General features: G+C 39.4%; 3 protein-coding genes across 3 annotated transcripts in view; 1 reads left to right on the top strand and 2 right to left on the bottom strand.

Annotated features, from left to right (window-relative positions):
- The window catches only part of LOC134619749 (CCR4-NOT transcription complex subunit 3-like), a 43,351-nt gene extending 40,752 nt beyond the window's left edge, over nt 1-2,599 (bottom strand). The window contains exon 1 of the mRNA XM_063465579.1: nt 2,468-2,599. The gene's annotated coding sequence lies outside the window, so the exon portion shown is untranslated. The remainder of the gene's footprint in view (nt 1-2,467) is intronic.
- A 3,828-nt stretch (nt 2,600-6,427) lies between these two features.
- LOC134619837 (coiled-coil domain-containing protein 106-like) lies at nt 6,428-10,017 on the bottom strand. Its single transcript, XM_065470028.1, has 7 exons — nt 9,978-10,017; nt 8,486-8,659; nt 7,949-8,145; nt 7,737-7,854; nt 7,411-7,629; nt 6,909-7,069; nt 6,428-6,583 (listed from the first exon to the last, which is right to left on the bottom strand). The coding sequence occupies exons 1-7, from the start codon at nt 10,015-10,017 to the stop codon at nt 6,428-6,430; spliced, it is 1,065 nt and encodes a 354-aa protein (XP_065326100.1).
- Nucleotides 10,018-13,067: 3,050 nt separating this feature from the next.
- Nucleotides 13,068-14,504, top strand: tmem238a (transmembrane protein 238a). Its single transcript, XM_063465662.1, has 2 exons — nt 13,068-13,218; nt 14,335-14,504. The coding sequence occupies exons 1-2, from the start codon at nt 13,068-13,070 to the stop codon at nt 14,502-14,504; spliced, it is 321 nt and encodes a 106-aa protein (XP_063321732.1).
- Nucleotides 14,505-19,162: the final 4,658 nt, after the last annotated feature.

The raw sequence follows: 19,162 nt of genomic DNA, 5'->3' as shown, positions 1-19,162 counted from the left end.
TTACCTTGTGGTTGTGTCCTGGTATTTTAGAAGCGGTGCCAGCCATGATAGAAAAAAATGCTGGGACTTTTGTGACGGGTTTTTTTTTCTACAGGCAAACATATTTGACCCTCAACTTTTTCAACTTCTTTGTACATTCCCTCACATCCCTCCCTCCTGAAACGGCTAACATCTGAGAGTCCTTACATTGAGGCTATGATTATTATAATCTCACCGATTTATTTAAAAACTGCAGCACTAAAGTAGCTGAAATGCAAAGGAGGAGTCCAAGGTACTGAACAGGCCAATCACAGTAGCTGTGGGCTGTGTCAACATGATATGTAATTATGTTTCTAAGTAGGTGCACATATAGGTTATAGAGGTCTCTGCAGCATAGGTTTACTACAGATGCACTGATCCCCAGTTACAAGGGAGAAATCTATGGATTCACAAAGGCCACACTTTGTTTCATCATTGTTCACTCGTTCAAGGCATGGAGCACATGTCCTATACAACTGTATTTTATGTTCCTCTCCTGTGGCTAAAGTGAGACCGTCAAAGAGATTTGCACACCTTTAGTTTTACTTTGAGTTTAGACACTGAGTGATACAAGGCACATAGAGGTAAACGCCAAGAAAAAAAACAAACGGCACTGTCATCACCTTTTACATCCCAATAAACTTCCTGAGTGGAAAAAAAGTATTTCTCCAGAGGTTTTATTATCCATGTGTGGACCCAAAGGCCATTTTATGTGAAGAAGGCCTTTAGCTTTAAGAATGACTGGTACACACAGTACCTTATTTGAACCACTGATTTCGATTCCCACCCGGTATCCAGTAAGGGCCCTGGCTAGACCCCCCATGCTAAAAACCAAGCCCTGGAATGGCGCGGCTATGTCTGCAGCCTGTCCGCAGCTCGGACACAAGAATTTCACTACATGTTGTACTCTGTATAATTGTGTATGTGACAAATAAAGGTTGTTTGTTTGATTTAAAAACAAAAAATGTCTGATATTCTTTACTAGCTGCAAAACAAACGAACCAAATCATTTTGTTGCAGCAGTGGAAGGAGGGAATTTCCATTGGAGGTGGATGAAACCTCTTTGAGAAACCGCCAAACGCTTGTCAGTGTATAAACAAAAATTTTAAAAAAGGACTCCAGGTGACTCCGGCATGCAAAGCCAAGGATTTTCCTGCATAAAACAAATTTTGCCAACCCCTCAAAAAGAGACCCCCCCCAACTGCATAAAGTACACTATTGCCTATGAAATGGCCAAAAAACAAGTGAAAAAACGCTTGTGTGATTTGTGACTTTGTGACCTGTGTTAATCAAAGTAACACAGGCTTCCATGCTTTAAAATGCAGAGCAATGCTGCTATATGTGTTCCATGATGAGCCTTGAAAATCCCTGAAAAAGCTCCAGTTCCCAGAGTGCAGTATCAGTGGTTTCAGAAAAAAAAAATGCCAGCACTGATAAAAAGAACAGATAAACTTGGCGGCTGTCTTCCTAAAACACGTTTTTATAAGACAAGTTTACCTGGACAGCCTTTTACCATCTGGTTATCAGCTTTCCCTTGTTTTGTTTATCATGTATGCTGCCTATTTTTAGTTTAATCTACACTTTGATCATTCCACTTTTGTATATCTGCCAAAGCATTTTGTAAACTGTGTTTTTTAAAAAGTGCTACATAAGTAAAATTGTGTTGTATTTCTGTGATGACATGTTATGTAGGAAGTCCAACTTTCAGGGTTTGGGATTAAAAGGTGATTGAAGCCTTTGTGGTGCTGTTGAACTTTGTATGCTTGCTAAAGGTAATCTCACATCAAACCACCTTAGCTAACTAAACTCCCAGCTGTGTGTGCTTATTTGCTAACTCTTTGTCCTCTACTCGGTTTCTGAGATCAAAACTTTTGCGGGAAACCTGGACTCCGACTTAAAAGAGCCTCACCTGTTTCGTAACTGAGTCCTAGTCTGAATAACAGAACTACAATAAAGAAACACTGTCACATAAGCTCCAGCATTAGTTTTACACACATCTGCACACATCTGGAGACAGCCCCTTCCTGTCCACACTGAACTAAGTTTGGACCAACTGAGGACGCTTAGCCTTTTATGACCGTGTCTGACAGCTGGGCTGCTCTTTGAGAGGCTTTAAGCAAACACCCAGGTGGCGTTTGTGGACCGAGGGAGTAGTATTTGTTAGCCCGGGATGTTTACAAACAATGCGGGCATCATTACTCTGAGAGCAGCTCCAGCCCAGCACATACACTTCAAAACAAACTCAACTTCGCGTTACACACCGCGGCTCGGCAGAGGAAGTTCCGACTCTAATACAAACGCGCACACTTGAAGTTGTTGTCAGTACCGAGAGCTGCAGCTTCCCACTGGCTGCGCTATTTGATGTGGGAGACACAATTTGGAGAGGGGGAGAGAGAAAATAGGGGGAAGGCACACAAATTCATCACTTCTGGCTCGGCCGTCACTTTACCTGGATTTTTCCGAGGTGCGAGTGCTTTCCTCAGTCGCCACACTCCGCTAAATCTTCAGCGATTCACCACGAAGGGTTATTTCCTTTTAAAAAAAATGTCAATTCTTCTCGCTAAACAATCACTCCGCACATCCAAGATGGCTACCAGGAACACCTCCTCCTCCGATGCCCTGTTGGACAGGAGTTCCGCCTAGCTCGACTGTGATTGGGCACCGAAGCAGCTCCCGCGCTTCTATTCGGTGAAACCGGTTGTCAGTCCAAACAGGCTGGTTTTACTACTTCCAGCGTAGCTCCCGCTCTGATTCGCCCGCTTGGAAAGGTTAAAGGGTAAACTGAGTTTTATTTTACGTCCTCCCCCCGCCCCCTCAGTCACTAAACGCACCCCCCCCCATGTGTCGCAATGTCTTGTGGGAAATGAAGTTTGTGCAGTTGTTATTTATTTTATATTTTTCTATTTTGAACGCCATGACAGTAAACGTTTATCATAATGTTGTTTTTCTGCTAAAAACTAAAAAAAAGTAGCTTATAATCTAAATGGGACTCTACAAATAAATAGATAAATACATAAAAATAAACGTATACAAGCTGTTTATTTTAGTGGGTACAAGTTTGAATATTTTGCATAATTCAATGCTTAGTCAATGATTAGTCAAAAAACTGAGACCTCTTTACATATTCTAAAGCATCATGAAGTTGAAATAAACAGTATTTGTGTTTTATATTGTGAACTTATTTGCAAATAACAATGTAATGGATGGCATTATTATATAGAGTACTGTGCAAAAGTCTTGAGCCACCCTTTATGCTCCAGGTATGCTTTTACTGCAGTGGCAGTGTGTTTGGGATAACTGTCATGCTGAAAATGAAGCTGTTCCCAGCTGTTTTTACGGTTTTTATAATATCATCAGTTTTGATAGGATCTCCAACAAACCAGCTGAAATGAAGCTTCAAACCACCAGAGCCTCCACCATGTTGCACAGATGGCCACTCACTGTTGTAACTCTCCCGTGACCCCCCATGTACTCCTGCAAATATTGATAACAAACTGTAGCCAAACCTTCAAAATTGGATTCAGCACTACTTCAGACCAGTTGCCTGTAATGTGCATTCGAGTTATTGTGTAATTTGGCATACCTCAGCCTTTTTTTTAAAAAAATCTATTTTCCTTCGCTAAGAATGGCTTTCTGACAACCATCTTTCCACTGAGACCATTCCTTATAGGCTTTAGTGAACAGTAGATATAACTGAAGAGTCAGATGCATCTCTCAGGTCTTTGCTGGATGTTTGCTGTCATTTTGGAAGGATTCAAGTAAGGAAATGGGAACAAATTGTGTGTTTTTGCAACAGGGTGCAAGTTACAAAGTGTCTAAAGACACAATTTAAAATGGGATCTTTGCTAAGTTGTGACGTGTAGACAAAACGGAACCATTTCTTGAGTTTGGTGCCGTTTTATGCTTGAATGGCTCATAGATCAGTGTAACATTAAACAACAGTCTCAAACATTTTTGTCCAGTTCCATCTGAGCAAACTGACCTGTATCTATTGATCCTGACATTTTAAGCACAAACCTGTTTATCTTATTTAATGCATTATGATGTCATTGTTGCTTTAAGGCCACTAGTGTGTAAGTGTTACTTTAAAACATCGGCCACAGGCAGTCCAGTTCTCAAGAGGTCTCGACCATTAATAACAACCTTTGAAAATGACCTCAAAATATTCCTCTATCTACTACGTTAAATGACAAATTCAGTTTGAATTTAGTGAACAGATGATGAACAGTATAAATTCAACAATATGTCTTTCACATACAGTTTCAGTCATAAATCAGATAAGCATGTTTGCACAGTGCTTTGGATTAACCATGATTGTGATACAGCAGCCTGTGAGCTATAGGCTCTATAACTAACTGTTAATTAGATCTTCGAGTCAGATGAATTTCAGACGACCAGTCTCATGATGTGATCTGTGCTCAACAGCTTCCAACAAAATGCTTTCACATACAGTGAAAATGCTATTTTTTTTTCAATATTTCATTTTTACTGGTTGACATGATCACCTTACTTTATATTTATATCCCAGAGAGCAACAGTAACTCAACAAAACACTTGTTACAAATAAGGAACACCTCAATCTGAAAGCATAGCTTTAATCTGCTGCCGTGAAGCATCCAGATGTTGGAAACTGTCAGCCGCAGTATTAAGATTTTATTTTGACCCTGACAAGCCTCGACCAATCAGGATTAACAAACCCAGGTTTCAGTGTTCACAAAAGAATTATAACTAATGTATCTACAGGTTTAGAATTGAAAAAAATGTATTTCAAACATTTTCCTGGAGTTTCATTAAAGATAAAAATCCATGTTGGATTAAAACGACTCATATAAATTTAGTATTAGTGTTGTCTTCAGTTTCATATAAGACATATCAAACATCTAAAACTGCTTTTTTGTGTCAGGTATGTTTTGATGCATGCTCAATCATCCAGGCAAGGAAATCCCAAAAAAATTGATTCTGTTCATCTGGACGTAGCGTTTTCTGTGGGAGAAACATTTCGTCACTCATCCAAGTGACGTCTTCAGTCTCAGCTGACTGCAGGTTTCACCAACCTTATAAACAGTACATTTGCATAATGACTGAAACCAGCCCACTGGTGAACAATGGGCTGTGAGGTCAGTTTCTTCATTAGATTAGTGGAAAAAAAAATTACAAGCAAATCCCAAATGATGTGGAGCATAAAATAGACCTATAATATACCTATATTTAATATATACATTTAGATGTACATGAGAAAAAAAACTGGAAAAAGATTTTTATGTTTTGAGCCCTGATCAATATTAAATTTTTTGGATCCTATTGATCCCTAATAACTATTTCTCTTCATTAATGAACTAAATCGCCAAATTCTTCCACTGGAGGGCGCTAGAGTCCGCAAGTCTAATTTTTCTTATTTATTTTTTATTAGAAAACATCTTTTTAGCAAAACACTTCAGGCTAATTTGATTTCTTTAGCTCTTGATGGCTTTATTTGTAAACCCTGAGCTCAGCACGTTGTCACTTTGTCAGCCTCATTACATCAAATGAGTCAGAGTGGCAGGCAGTGCCTGAGGCTCTGGCAGGAGTACTGCATGTGTTAAATGCTTTTACTGTAAACCAGAGTTAGCGTAAGTCATGGCTGAGCTCTTCACACTGATCACATGTTATGATTCTAGAAAGAGGAAAACAATACATTTAAGGTTATTTAATCTACTGCACAGTATTATATTTTACATCTGATGTTATCAGAATTGAAAAAAGAAAAAGAAAATTCATATCACCGTCAATACATTCACATTTAACTTACTTTTGTATGAAACACATCGATGAATAAAGTTTTTTTTATGAAACATCAAAAATCCCTGTTCATCATTTCAGTGCACAAAGGAAAAATCAAACACTGAGCCAAAAATAAAGAAAATAAATATTTCTCTCTTATATAACAAAAATTCAAGGCACATTTACTCGAACTTCTGTCTCTTATACCTGCTCTATAAAATATCTGCAGGCACTGATGAATCAGACAGTTCCCTCTGAAAAGAAAACTCATCTCTGAGGCATTATAATTAACAACATATGCGCTCTCTCTTTTTAATTCTTCAGTTAATTTTTGAGGTAAAGCAAAAAAACAAAACAAAACAAAAAACAAGTACTTCAGTCTTCAGTGTGAAACACTGTCATAGCTCAGAGGAGTAAAAACTACTCAACTGTAATAGGTGCACAAGGAAAAACAAACAAAAACAAGAAAAAAAAACATAAATAAAGCAGTTCAATGAAAATAAATAAATAAATAAATAAATCGGAATATGCCTTGTAATTTGGCATTTAATCTTCTTACATCCTATTATATATTCTGACTTTAAGAAAAATGAGAACAAAGTGCAGAAAGCTCCCACCAGCTGGCCCTGCTGCCTGCCTCGCTCCGCTCTCAGTTTCTGAACCTGTAGGAGATGGGCAGCAGCTTGTGAGTCTTCTTCATGGTCTGGACTTTGGCGTGCGTCTCGTCATCCATCGTCTTGTAGCACCTCCGGGCGTAATCCAACAGCTTCTCCTTCGACGCCTCAAACTCTCCGACTTCTGACACCTGCAGGAAATGTCGGGACTGTTCACGGATTCTAAAATAATTTCAGTTTTATAATATGCAAAAAGAAGCTCTATGCAATCATTCATCTGAAGTTTTCCTATTTTTAGAGAATCCTATATGTAAAGAATTATTTCAAAACTAGAAACTTTAATGGAAACGTCCCCTTGAGTCTAAGCTCTTTACTTGGAAAGTGTGATAAACTTAGGGTGAATCATTGGAGTTCCTTAAAATGTAGACTTTAAAAAAGAAATAGTGCAAATTCACAGATACAATTACTTAGTTGAAAGAACACTTTCATAAAACAGAAAATCAGAGGAGTCCTCACCTTCTCTGGAGCCACCAGCAGCAGCTCGGCGATGGGGGAGGTGGAGGCCATGGTGTTTCGGTCGACTCCGTGGATCTGGAAGGCTCTGGACATGCTCCTCACCCGCTGGTAGGTGGACAGGATCTTCTTGTAACGGATCAAAACCCCGTCTGGGTCTTTAACTGATGGAAGGAACATAAAATGCTGAGTGAAGTAAGTGTGTCGTAGACAGGAGGCTGAGGCTCCAGCACAGTGTTGTTGTAGCGTTTTTGTTTCCTGCTGATTCAGAATGGTGAGTTTCTAATAACCATTTCTTAGCTGGGGTTAAAAATGCAAGTCGAGCCCATATTATGTATATTTGAGAACATGGGGGGTTTTGGATAAGAATGTTTTTGGGATTAAAAACAGAGTTCTGGATTTTAACACGACTTTTGTTTTTTAAACTTTTCACATCAGAACAAAAACAGGATTCATGTGAATTATAGTTATATTTACATCATGTCTTCTGTCACATGACTCTCACCTCTCTGTCGTTCCCTCCCGTGTGTGATCCTGAAGACCCTCCTCATCTTCATCCTTGGCTCTCCACTGACCCGCCCTCTGCCCTTCTTCCTAATCCCCTTCTCTACTGAAGAGTCCACATCTTCCTCCTCCTCCTCCTCTTCTTCTTCCTCTTCCTCCACATACTCGTCCTCGGTGTAGTATTTGTCTTCTTCCACGTGAAACTCCTGCTTGGTTATGGCTAAAAAAACCCCAACAAAACAAAAACATGACAAAAAGACTTCTCTACTTTAAAGTTAAGCATTTAGAACATGTTCATTTACATACGTGTGTCAGCATCTTCCTCACCAGCGTTGCGGCGGCTCCGAGATCCTGATCCCTGGATGCGTTTGAGGGTCATCCCGGACCTGGTGGTCATGGGGGACGGAGGGGAAGGAGAGCTGGCAGGCTGGACCTTCACACCACGCTGGGCGTCCCCGCTCCACTCTATAATTGGGAAAACACAAAATCAAATGCTTTTTTATTTCTGAAAACTTTAAATGGGGTGAGACTCAACGAGCCTGACCCTCAGGACTCCTCATGCTGACGATGAAGCGGTCTAGCTGGCAGCGCAGGAAGTTGCGTTCCTCCTCAAGCTCCTCGATGCGCTTCTGCAGCCAGGCGTTCTTCTCCAGGGTGACGTAGAGGTGAGCGCGCAGGTTAGAGATCAGGATGAAGGTGCTGTACTGAGAGTGAGGAGGCTCCTGCACCACTGGCTCTGCAGGAGGAAGAAGACGAGGGAAAAGACGGGAAGAATGAACATAAAATAAAAATTTAAAAAACCCAAACATATAAGTTAACAGTTTATGAATACGTATTATAACAGGAAGCCAAAAATTCTGACCAACCTAGCAGAGATTTAAACAGGGTGTCAAAAAAATACATGTTTTGTCGAAATGTTTTTGGACAGTGACATGTTTGTAGTTTTGCTTCTATAAACCAGCACCATGGGTTTAAAATCAAACAATCAGGATGTGGCTGTTCATTTTAGTTTTCAATCAAAGAATTTAACAAAAACATCAACTGTTTGGGAATTACAGACATTTTCAGTGACATACCATCCATCATCTGCTGGCCTTGGTTCAGGTGATAGGGAGGAGGTCGTTCTATATTCTCCTCCAGGGGAAAGGAGACCTCGTAGGCATTTAGATATAAACCTCCTCCTCCTCCTCCTCCTGCTGCTGATGAAGATGAGGCTGCAGCTGCTAATGATGACTGGGGCGCGTAGTGCTCTGACATAAAAAAAGAAAAGAGGAAAATGATGTCAAGACTCTCAAAAATAGTAACTAATAAATCTGAAGTCTGTGAAAAATGTTTCCATCTTGCCTTTAATACATATTATCAGTATGAACATTTTAATATGTTAGGTGATATTCCACACAACCAATGTGTGTCTCTCTGTCCACCATTTACTGTTTCATATACACACACTAAGTTCACACTGGAGGCCTTAGAGCTTATGTAATTAATTTAGCTGTGTGTGCATTAATTTTTATGGCCAACCTCAGATGTAAAAAAAATAAATCATACACAGAAATATCTGATTTCTGGGACACAAAACTTTGCTGTGGCTCTGGGCTACACCATGGACAGGTCACAAGTCTGACACAGACACTCACATTCACACCTATGGCCAATTTAGAATCACCAATTAACCAAACCCCCTTAACTACATGTCTTTGAACGTACAGTCATATATATATATACACACACACATATATATATATATTTATTCACAATTATTGTTATTATTGGGCCACATTAGTAGTAATTCTCTGGTTTCAACGTGCAGCCACAACTTTCTTTTCTTTTGCTCATCCCCAAAGGTTGTGACTTATTTAGGAAATGCTCTTAATTAAAAAGTCATTTTTATAGAGATTAATAAATTCAGTTTTTCAAAATCCCTTTCAAAGCATAATACAAAAAAGTAGCAGTGACAGAATTTTGCTGTAATTGATAAAGCCATACCTTTTCCCTTTAGCTTTACTAGCTTAACGTCCTACCCAAACTCAAAGACATGATATTTATATAAAAAAATAAAATAAATAATAATATGAAACAAAATAACGAAGCGAAAGTTTTACATTTTAAAAAGAGGCTCGTATGGTTGACGAATGCAGATTAATTACTGCTTATCAGTCGCTTGTTAAGGTTAATAAACCTACAACTCACCGAGGTTACTCGCATAGCCTGGTAGCCCGCTTACGCTTTAGAAAAACGGAGTGAAAGCCCAAAGAGTGAAATGAAAAGAAGAACGCAGAGCATCAATAAAACAGTCATTACAGAAAACTAGCAAACAAACAAGAACCGTGTATTTAAAACTAAAAGTGATGTCAGGGCACCAAAGGGCAGCCAGCACTGCTTCTCAGGAATGTTTGTGATCAGGTTTTAGCGGCGTTAAAGCTAAAGGCGAGTCCACTTTTCATTCTTTTAACATGTGCAGGAAAGAAAAGGAAAGAGTGCGTTTGGAGAAGGTGTAAAAGTTTAAATGTCTGACTCCTGGAGCTCGTACGCCTGCTGTGGGCAGGTAGATGGGCCGCATGTTGTTACCTGGTGGGCTTGCATCCTCTCTGCTGGTGGAAGGATTCATAGCTGAGAGGTCTGCCGGGCAGCAGCTACAGAGCGGTAATAAACCGCGTGTTTGGATAAACCTGTTATTATTTGTCTCCAGTAGTTCTGTGCGCAGTTATACTTCAGTAATATGACCTGAAACCAGCCACACCTGCGGCCCTACAGTCCGCCTCTCACACTCCCCGTAGCAATTACCTGATTATACTGGCGGGAACAGGTGTACCGCGCGCAGATTTAGTTGTTTCACACATGCGCACAGGGGCGGTGTTTTTGTTTTTTTGTTTGTTTTTTTTTACCCCCTAAAAGATTTCCATTCAAATTAAAAGAAATATCTAAAAAGTGTTAAAAGGGACCCTTATTATTCTTTATTAAGAGACTCAATAAAAACACTGACATTAAATAAATACAGTGAAACGATAACAGTAAAAATTGCGTTTTAAAAATGAATTTCTTTGCGTTTATGAAGCTGTAAAACGCCAGGAAGCAAAGGAAAAGAAAAAGAAGAAGAGGGTGAAATCCAGACCGGAAACGTGTCACCAGAAGGGCGTGGTGGCTGCAGGTGAGTAAGAGCGCAGATCAAGGCGGAAGTGAAGAACACGGTGGAGTGAAAAACCCGTCTACTGAGGCGTTGTTTTTTTTATAACTTAACGGACAACAGCAGCACGTGAGTCAAAGTTTATGTGTGAAAGAAAGTCTTTAAATTAACTTTAGTTCATAATCCGACTGACCTAACCACTAAAATAAGCTCTCCGCACTGCTGGTAGGTCCTCTCCAAAGTCAAGAAAAAAAACCGTGAAAATTAATGAACAACATCAAATACAGATTTTACGGATTTAGCGTTGAACACAGAAGACGAACGTAATTTTTATGGATCAGTTTGTAAAATTTACTTTGGAAATGTCTTTGAAGCCAAAAATCATACTCCAGGTAAATCTGATTCTTTAAAAATTATTCGTGAGCGCAAATCCAGGCATGATTTACTGTTTTGTTTGCCTGAGTCCACCTGTATGAGTTCACACAGAGGTTCTGTCTGATATCCGGATGCTTTTCTGGCTTTTGTTTGGGAAAGTAACCTCTTTAAATGTGCAACTCTTAATTTATTAATTAGAGCATATATTTTAATAGGTCTGATGTATTATTTATTTATTAGCAAGATTTTTGCTCATAGGACTGTAACTTAAAAAAAACAACAGCACTATTACTTTTTTTAGCTTTACAAAACCGTGGTTCATGAGTCATTGCTCATGTCTTTACACTTATGTTCTCCTGTTACAAACCAGGCAGAAACAGCTCTGGGTCTAGTTGACCGGTTGCAAAAAGATTGAATCCTCCTGTCAAACACAGTGAAGCCGTACTCCTTTGTGTACAGTGTACTCTTTACCGGCTTCAGTTAGTTCAAAATGCAGCTGCGCGTCTGCGTTACTGACTGTGAAGCACTATGGTCAACTTTGTTGTTTTTAATATGTGCAATATAAATTCATTTTGGTTTGATTTGATATGTTTGGTATAGTTTTATAAGGGTCTCACACAGGCAGCTTTCACATAAATCAACCCTCTTATGATGAGCAGGCAATTCAAATTTGGGATAAGAAGCCAATAACATTACACTGTTTCCATAGTCTTAAGAAATTAAACATGTAAAGTTTTGTATTTTATTACATTTGCCGATCTTAGATTACTTTACAGATGCTCACACAATCAGTGACTAACACAGTAACCTTGTGGTTACTCTCAAAGCTTTTGGTTCAGTAACACATGGAGCATCTATGGAAGCTGCAGGTTGCCATTGGAGACGTGAATCTTCTTACCTTCTTTTTAAAGCAGACTCAGTCACAAATCATGTATGACCTGCTGCTTCTGGTTCTGTGGTACATTATTATACTGCAGCTAGTGTCGTCTTTCTGGCTGAAAGACGCTGTTCTAGTAGAAATTTTGCAAAGTTTCAGGTCCCTACTGTCGCTAGCTTTCTAATGAAAAGGAAAATATTTTTTTTATTTTATTTTGGAAATCATCTTTGGAAGGCTATCTTAAAATGTAATTATGTAGTTAACCACTTGAGCTAGAGCCTTCATATTATCTGGTACCATTATTTGGTACTCTATGATTATGCACGCTCAGGAGTGGTGTTCAGTTTAACACAGAATCACTGATGCTCAAAATCCCTAAAATATTTGAATGTCTCATCTTTGTCAGCAGGTTTTGGAGGCCAGTTTTGCAGGTAGGAGACTGATATTGTATTTACAGCTTCTCATAGACCAGGACCATAAATTTCTTTCAGAGACCAAATCAGGAAAGCAGTCCCCCCCCCCCCCCCCCCCCCCCCCACCCCCCAAAAAAAAACCCTCCAAAAAGACACGTCTTCATCCAAGTTCAGTGTGATATTACAAAATGAGCTAAATCAAATTAACTTTTCTAGAAAGAGAAAGTTTGCTTTAGTAAATATCCAAAATCTGTGACGATGCTCGTCTCATTTTCTCAGTATATGTTTACGACAGATCATCATCAGAGTTGCAGGCTTTTGAACTGAGCACTGATAACAAGCTGGATGGTCTCTCTCCCCTGTAATGTTTTATGTATATATGTATGTAGATGTTTGTATGATATTGATGTTTTAAAAGTCCAAACATTGCAAACGAGCTTAGGCTTTAAATGCTGTCAGAGTTCATGAAAAGTATGCGTCCCTATAAACCTGGCAGGAGTTACCTGTGCTGACATTAACCAGTTATAATGTGTTTGTCTGTGATGTGTTTCCACAGTCTGTATATGAGTTAAACTAAGAGCTGATTTCCAATCTTCTTTGGACATTCCAGATTCTAGGCCTCTGTCCCATGTATTTAGCTTTAATCTAAACTCTGATCAGAATGTAAATGTCTGAATTCTGTGTATTAACAACATTTAATTTAAACATTTAATATGTTTAATTTTGTCAGTGTTAACGTGAATCATTCTTCAACTAGTGCATGTGGAAGCATCAGTCTAACACTAACTGATCCTGTAGCGGGTTTAGTTCATCTGTGGTTCTGTCAGATTGTAACAGTCTTTCCTCTCCTCCTCCCTCCCAGCTCCATAATGGGTGGATATACTGGGTTGTCCCACTGTAAACTGGCTCTGGCCTTTGCCGTGTTTATGGATGTAGTGGGTGGAGCCGCTCTGCTGGTGGGGGTCTTCGCCAATCTGAAGATCCAAGACAGGGACTTTGGAGACGTGTTGGTCTACTCTGGTATGATTGTGTGGCTTAATCAAAAACAGAAGTGGGTTGACATTAAACAGAAGTGACGAGTCAACTGGAGCCTGAATTAATGCAAACTCACAGTCATATATACATTAATTCACAAGCAGAGGAAGGAATTTCACATCTCTGTGAACTTTAAAGCATCAAAATTAGCTCTCTGCAAAAGTTATTATAACTTCAGGTACTCAGTGAATAGCTGTCTGCATATTTGTAGCTGTACACCAACACACACACACACACACACGCACCTCCTCTGCACCCGCTAGCTAAAAAGCTAGTACTCTGACAATGGTGCCAAACAGGGAGCTGATACTGGAGGCAGACAATTTCAAGAGAGGTGGGAGAGAGACAGCCATGTCTCCATTTACCTTCAGGGAACAGACAAAATGTGATTCTCTGAGCCAAATCTCAAAGTGATGGAGCTTCAAAAGCAGATTTCTCACGGCAGTGAAAATAGTCGAGTCAGCTGTTTTCAGAATAACTGCAAAGTTTATTTGCAGATTCTTTCCTGGCTGGAAGCTGGGCTGTAACATCCACCCATCCATTCATGCATCCATCGAAATGTGCCAGCAAACTACATTTATGACTCCAATGATGTAATTACCATTTCCTGGTGATTGGTGATTTTATCCAGCTGGTCTAAAACATGCAAACTAAAATATAAATATCAGTTATGTGGAATATCAGACAATATCAAAAGCTAAACTACAACAAAGTCAAACAAATGCCGGACTCTACAAATATGAAACAGCATTTGAACTTTTACTACTTTGCAGTAGAAGTACAGAGCACAAGAAAGCAGTAGAATGACCTTTATGATATTTTGATAGAACTGCAACAAAATAGATGAGGAGATAAAATGTTACACAAAAACTTGTGGGTGGAAATCAACTATTACAGAAAAAGGCTTAAGGTTTTCAATGTAAATAAAATAATTAAAATGACACGTGCTCTACATCTTTTTTATTATTTTTATTAAGGAGATAATCTTTGCTTCTTTCTCAAAACTAGATCATTAAATGGGCTGGGGTTGTAATTTTTCTGTTTAGATGAATTTCTATGACCTAGTAATAAATAAATGAGGAATCTGTGTCCTCCGCTCAGGAGCCCTGTTTTTACTCGTGTCTCTGGCCGGATGGGTGTTGTGGTACAGCGGAAACATCGAGGGCCTGTCACTTGCAGATGACAAGAAGCAGGGACACATCAGCTACGCCGTCGACCGCATCGCCCGAACCCTCAGCCGCAAGATACGCTCGCACAGATACCACAGCTGAGCAGGAAGTCCCTTTCATTTTAAAAGCCTTTTGATGGTTTTCAGTGTTAATGAAAAAACAGATGCTGAATCAAACTGTTTGTGTGTGAAAGTGTTACAGACCTCTCCAAAAGATTTCAGAGTGTTACAAAGCTGAACCGTTTGCCTTATTATGACCAGTATTCTTCTTTTTTTATATCATCTGACTGTTGTTTAACAGAGCAGTGGTGTCCCATTGGATTTCAATAAAAAAAAGCTCTTTATATAATTATGAAAATGTGTTTTTTGTTTTATTTGATTATCAAGTTTATTTAAAAGTGACTTAAATATTTTGTTTGAAACAAAAATAAATGTCATGTTAACATTAATACAGCAATCTGTCAATAGAGACACAACAGTAGGCAATAGGACAGGTACTGTGTGCATTATGTCATTAAATGGCCTATTAATGCCATTTTATATATGTTACAATATAACAGTTGTTAGAATTCGCTATTGTATTTATTCATGGCTTTACATATATGTATTATATAGCGAACAATACAAGACTAATATGCACATAAACCTCTGTGCATATTTTAGAAGTGTTTGTAATTAAAATGATTTTTCAGTTGAACAACATGAAGAGGAAATAAAGTTGTAATGAGGTTACAGACAGAAAAGTAGTAAAACAAAGAACAACAGATATTGTAATATATATAAAATATTATAATATCTATTAAGCATTTTACTCAGTGGTGTTTCAGTGTATGGTGTATGACCTCCCCTGTGTCATAATCATACATACAATAAAGGCTCTCTACTGCCCTCTACTGGTGAGCTGTGGGACTTAGAAACACAACAATTTCCATCTATATACTTTACAGTATAAAAAGCTTGTAAGTTAAATCATTTAGAATTTTTAATTTAGATTTAGAAAAAAATCAAACCAAAAAATTTATTTTTTGCATACATATATACAAATGAAATGGTTAAACTGAGAATTATAAGAACAAAATAAAGTCATCTTGAATTTAATGGGACAGGGTCGTGTTTACTGCCATGGAGCTTCCCGTCTTCTTTCTCGGTGTTTGGGAGAGGAATGTTATCCCACTGTTATCTGATGGAGCTGCTCAACAATTGTAAGTTTTCTTTGTTGTATTTTTCATTTCTTGATGATCCAAATGTTTATTTGTTTATTTATTTGTGACCTTTACAGGAGTGATTTCTGGAATTGTTCCTGAGCCCAAGGGCATTCCTGAATCTTTTGGGGATATTATGTGCTGCAGTTGATGATATATTCAAAATCTTCAAAATTTCATGTTGAGGAACATTATTTTGAAGCTGTTCCAGAATTTGTAGATGCAAACGCCTTTTCAGTTTCAGTGTTTTAACCTTAACATCCTCCATCGAAACATTCACAGATCATTAAGATAGTAGATAGACTGGGTTTGATCTAAATATTCAATGATCAATGTTGTATGATATCTCATCAACAAACTATATAATTTCCACTGCTTTATTAAAAAATACAGTACAGCTACTGTTCTTTTTTTTCATAACATCTAGATTTCCATCTCTTTAGGAATCAGTTACTACGAGTATGTATGAGAGTGCATGGGAGAGAATTACTTTACCTTTACTGGTCTCTGCTGGTGGAAAGTGGGAATTCCAACATCAGAAAACATTCAGTAAAGAACACAGCAGCATTAAAGCTACTGAGTGGAATATGCCTAATAATGAATCAAACTCTAGTACAGCGTTTGGCAATGTTTCACAATTCAATATGTGAGTAATATTACTGTAGTATGTACCATCACCCAGCCCCCAAACCTGTCACAAAATATAGATTATAACCAGGACCTTGAGTACAACCCTAAAATCAGCTTTCAATCCGGAGATCAAAATCTTCTTTACCTGCTGTGCAGCTTGGCCCAAGCTGAGGAATGAACTCCACCTAAGCTCACAATTACAGCAGCCCCCATAAAAAGCAAAGAAGAAACTAAAGACAGGAACTGATTCAGAAGCTTGATTCCTTATCTGGCTCACCTTTAACCTTGCTGCAGAAAATGGCAGACGTGTTTGCGCAAGTAATAGATTACTCACTGGCTGCAGTCCCAGTAGCATGTGATTAGATCAATTACAGAGTCTGTAGAGCAGCAGATCAGACAGGCCAGTGACTGACCAATTACTAGTCAGTACTTTCTTAGAAGGTGGAGGCCACATTTAGATATTTAAAACCAGAGCAATCACAGAAATAGTTCAAGTTGTAGATAATAATAAAAAGAAACTCAACAATTTACAAACGTGAAAGCTGGTTTCCTACAGGCCAAGCTGAAAAAAGTATTTTTAAAATCTTTTTCTTGTGTTTGCATAAGATAATTTGTTACCACAGGATTTTAAAAAGCTCCATGTGGTGTCAATCCTATTTTTTTTTAATTTTTTTTTTTGGTGGAGTGCTAAATTATCAGCTAATGCTAGCAAGCTTGATTAAACTGACTCTACAGGTAACATTACTTTAATCTTTAAGTTTAAAACATTAAACAGATGTAAGAGACTAGTAGATGATGATGCTGCCCCAACTAACTTTTGCTCGCAGGGTTGCTATTTGTCAGATAATCCTATCCATGATCCAAACAGCAGAAACATGATGGAGAAGCCCAGTTCAGAGACTCCAGATAGTTGAAGTGACACCTATTGGCTACAGCTGTTTGTGCTGCCCCACCTACAACACAGTTCTAACTCCAGTATGCAGGTGGATGTCACCATCCATACAGTTTTTATAAATGGACAAACTCTCCATAGAAGGTATCCATGCGTTTTAATTCTGTAAAGAGTGGCATTTTAATACATCAGTCAACAGGGTCGACTCATTTTGTGTGCCAGCCTCAAGTGGACATTGGAGGAAATGCAGATATTTGCACTTCAGTGTTAGAAAGGAGGAGTTTAAGTATCTCGGGGTCTTGTTCACGAGTGATGGGAGAAGGGAGCGGGACATCGACAGACGGATTGGTGCAGCAGCTGCAGTGATGTGGACGCTGTAACGGTCTATTGTGGTGAAGAGAGCTGAGTGTAAAAGCGAAGCTCTCAATTTACCGGTCGATCTACGCCCTTCCCTCACCTATGGTCACGAGCTGTGGGTAGTGACCGAAAGAACGAGATCGCGAATACAAGCGGCGGAAATGGGCTTCCTCCGAAGGGTGGCTGGAAGTTCGGCCGTTCGGGAGGGGCTCAGAGTAGAGCCGCTGCTCCTCCACATCGAAAGGAGCCAGTTGAGGTGGTTCGGGTATCTGACAAGGATGCCTCCTGGGCACCTCCTGGGTGAGGTTTTCCGGGCATATCCCTCCGGAAGGAGGCCCCGGGGCAGACCCAGGACACGATGGAGAGATTTTATCTCTCGGCTGGCCTGGGAACGCCTTGGTTTTTTCCCGGATAAGCTGGAAGAGGTGGCTGGGGAGAGGGAGGTCTGGGCTTCTCTGCTTGGGCTGCTGCGCCCGCGACTGGATAAGCGGAAGAAAATGGATGGATGGATGTTGGAAACCCAGACAGTGCTAAAGAGTTGGTTACTGACGCCAGTTAAATTCATATTTTGTTTGTACAAAAAATAACTCATTCCCAAAATTAAAATAAATACATTTTAAAAGGAAGGTGAGACTTTAGGTTTTATAATTAAATATAATTCTAAATAATAGTTTTTACAAAATCTACCTCAGTTGTATCCAAGAAATCCATTCTAAAATAAAGAAATCTGATTCTTCTCTTTATTAAGGTTATTAGGATCCAGCTCCAGCCGGGTTCTGTTAAGACTATCTAATAAATGATCTGTTTTAGATTGAGTCTGACATGTTTTCTTAGGAAATTTGCCACGCTTGGCCTGGGTTGACCTTAAGCTGCATGCTAAGCCCCTCCTAGGTGGTAAATCAAGTGGATTAAATTTGGACTACAGCTTGAAAACTGTTTGACCCCACTTTAACCTGACGCACTTATGGTTTGAAATCAGAGCTGGCCTTCAGGTCATCTGCTACAATAGCAATTATGAACATTGAAAGTTCGCAGCTCGACCTCAGTGTTCCTCTACAGCTCAAGCATGTTCAGTAAACTCACTTCACTCTCAGTCTCCTATCCTGAATAACCTTACTGGTTTCTCTGTGTGAGGACAGCATTCCCTGCAGACAGTGATTATACAGTTAATAATTGGATCATGATGCAGCGAGGATGTTTTCACTGGTCTTGCTCTTACTACCTTTTCTCTGTCAGTGCTGTAGCAGTAGCAAGTAACCATGAAGCATGATTTTTTAGAGTCAGACAAGACTTTATGGAGGATGTTGTGGGCTGTTTTGTTGTCTGACAGTCATTAAAACGGCAACAATCGACAGTAATACATGTATTAGTGTGTGTGTGTGTGCACGCAGCACTTTGAGTTTGCTTCAGCCATTGTGTTGCAGATTGGCTGCTGCACTTGTGATGATTGCCCTGAGTCATAACCGGGTAAGCTTTAGCTGCTGAACATCCATCCATCCATCCATCCATCCATTTTCTGTCTCTTATCTGGAGCTGGGTTGCAGGGGCAGCAGGCTAAGTAGAGAAGCCCAGACCTCCCTCTCCCTGGCCACCTCCTCCATCTGCTCCAGAAAATACTCCAACACAGAGGCAGCAAGCCGAGGGATATTATATTATATACCCACCAAAGCCTGCTGCCTA

Source organism: Pelmatolapia mariae, linkage group LG22, assembly GCF_036321145.2.
Source record: "Pelmatolapia mariae isolate MD_Pm_ZW linkage group LG22, Pm_UMD_F_2, whole genome shotgun sequence".
Classification (NCBI taxonomy): domain Eukaryota; kingdom Metazoa; phylum Chordata; class Actinopteri; order Cichliformes; family Cichlidae; genus Pelmatolapia; species Pelmatolapia mariae.
This window is presented reverse-complemented; position numbering and strand designations above follow the sequence as displayed.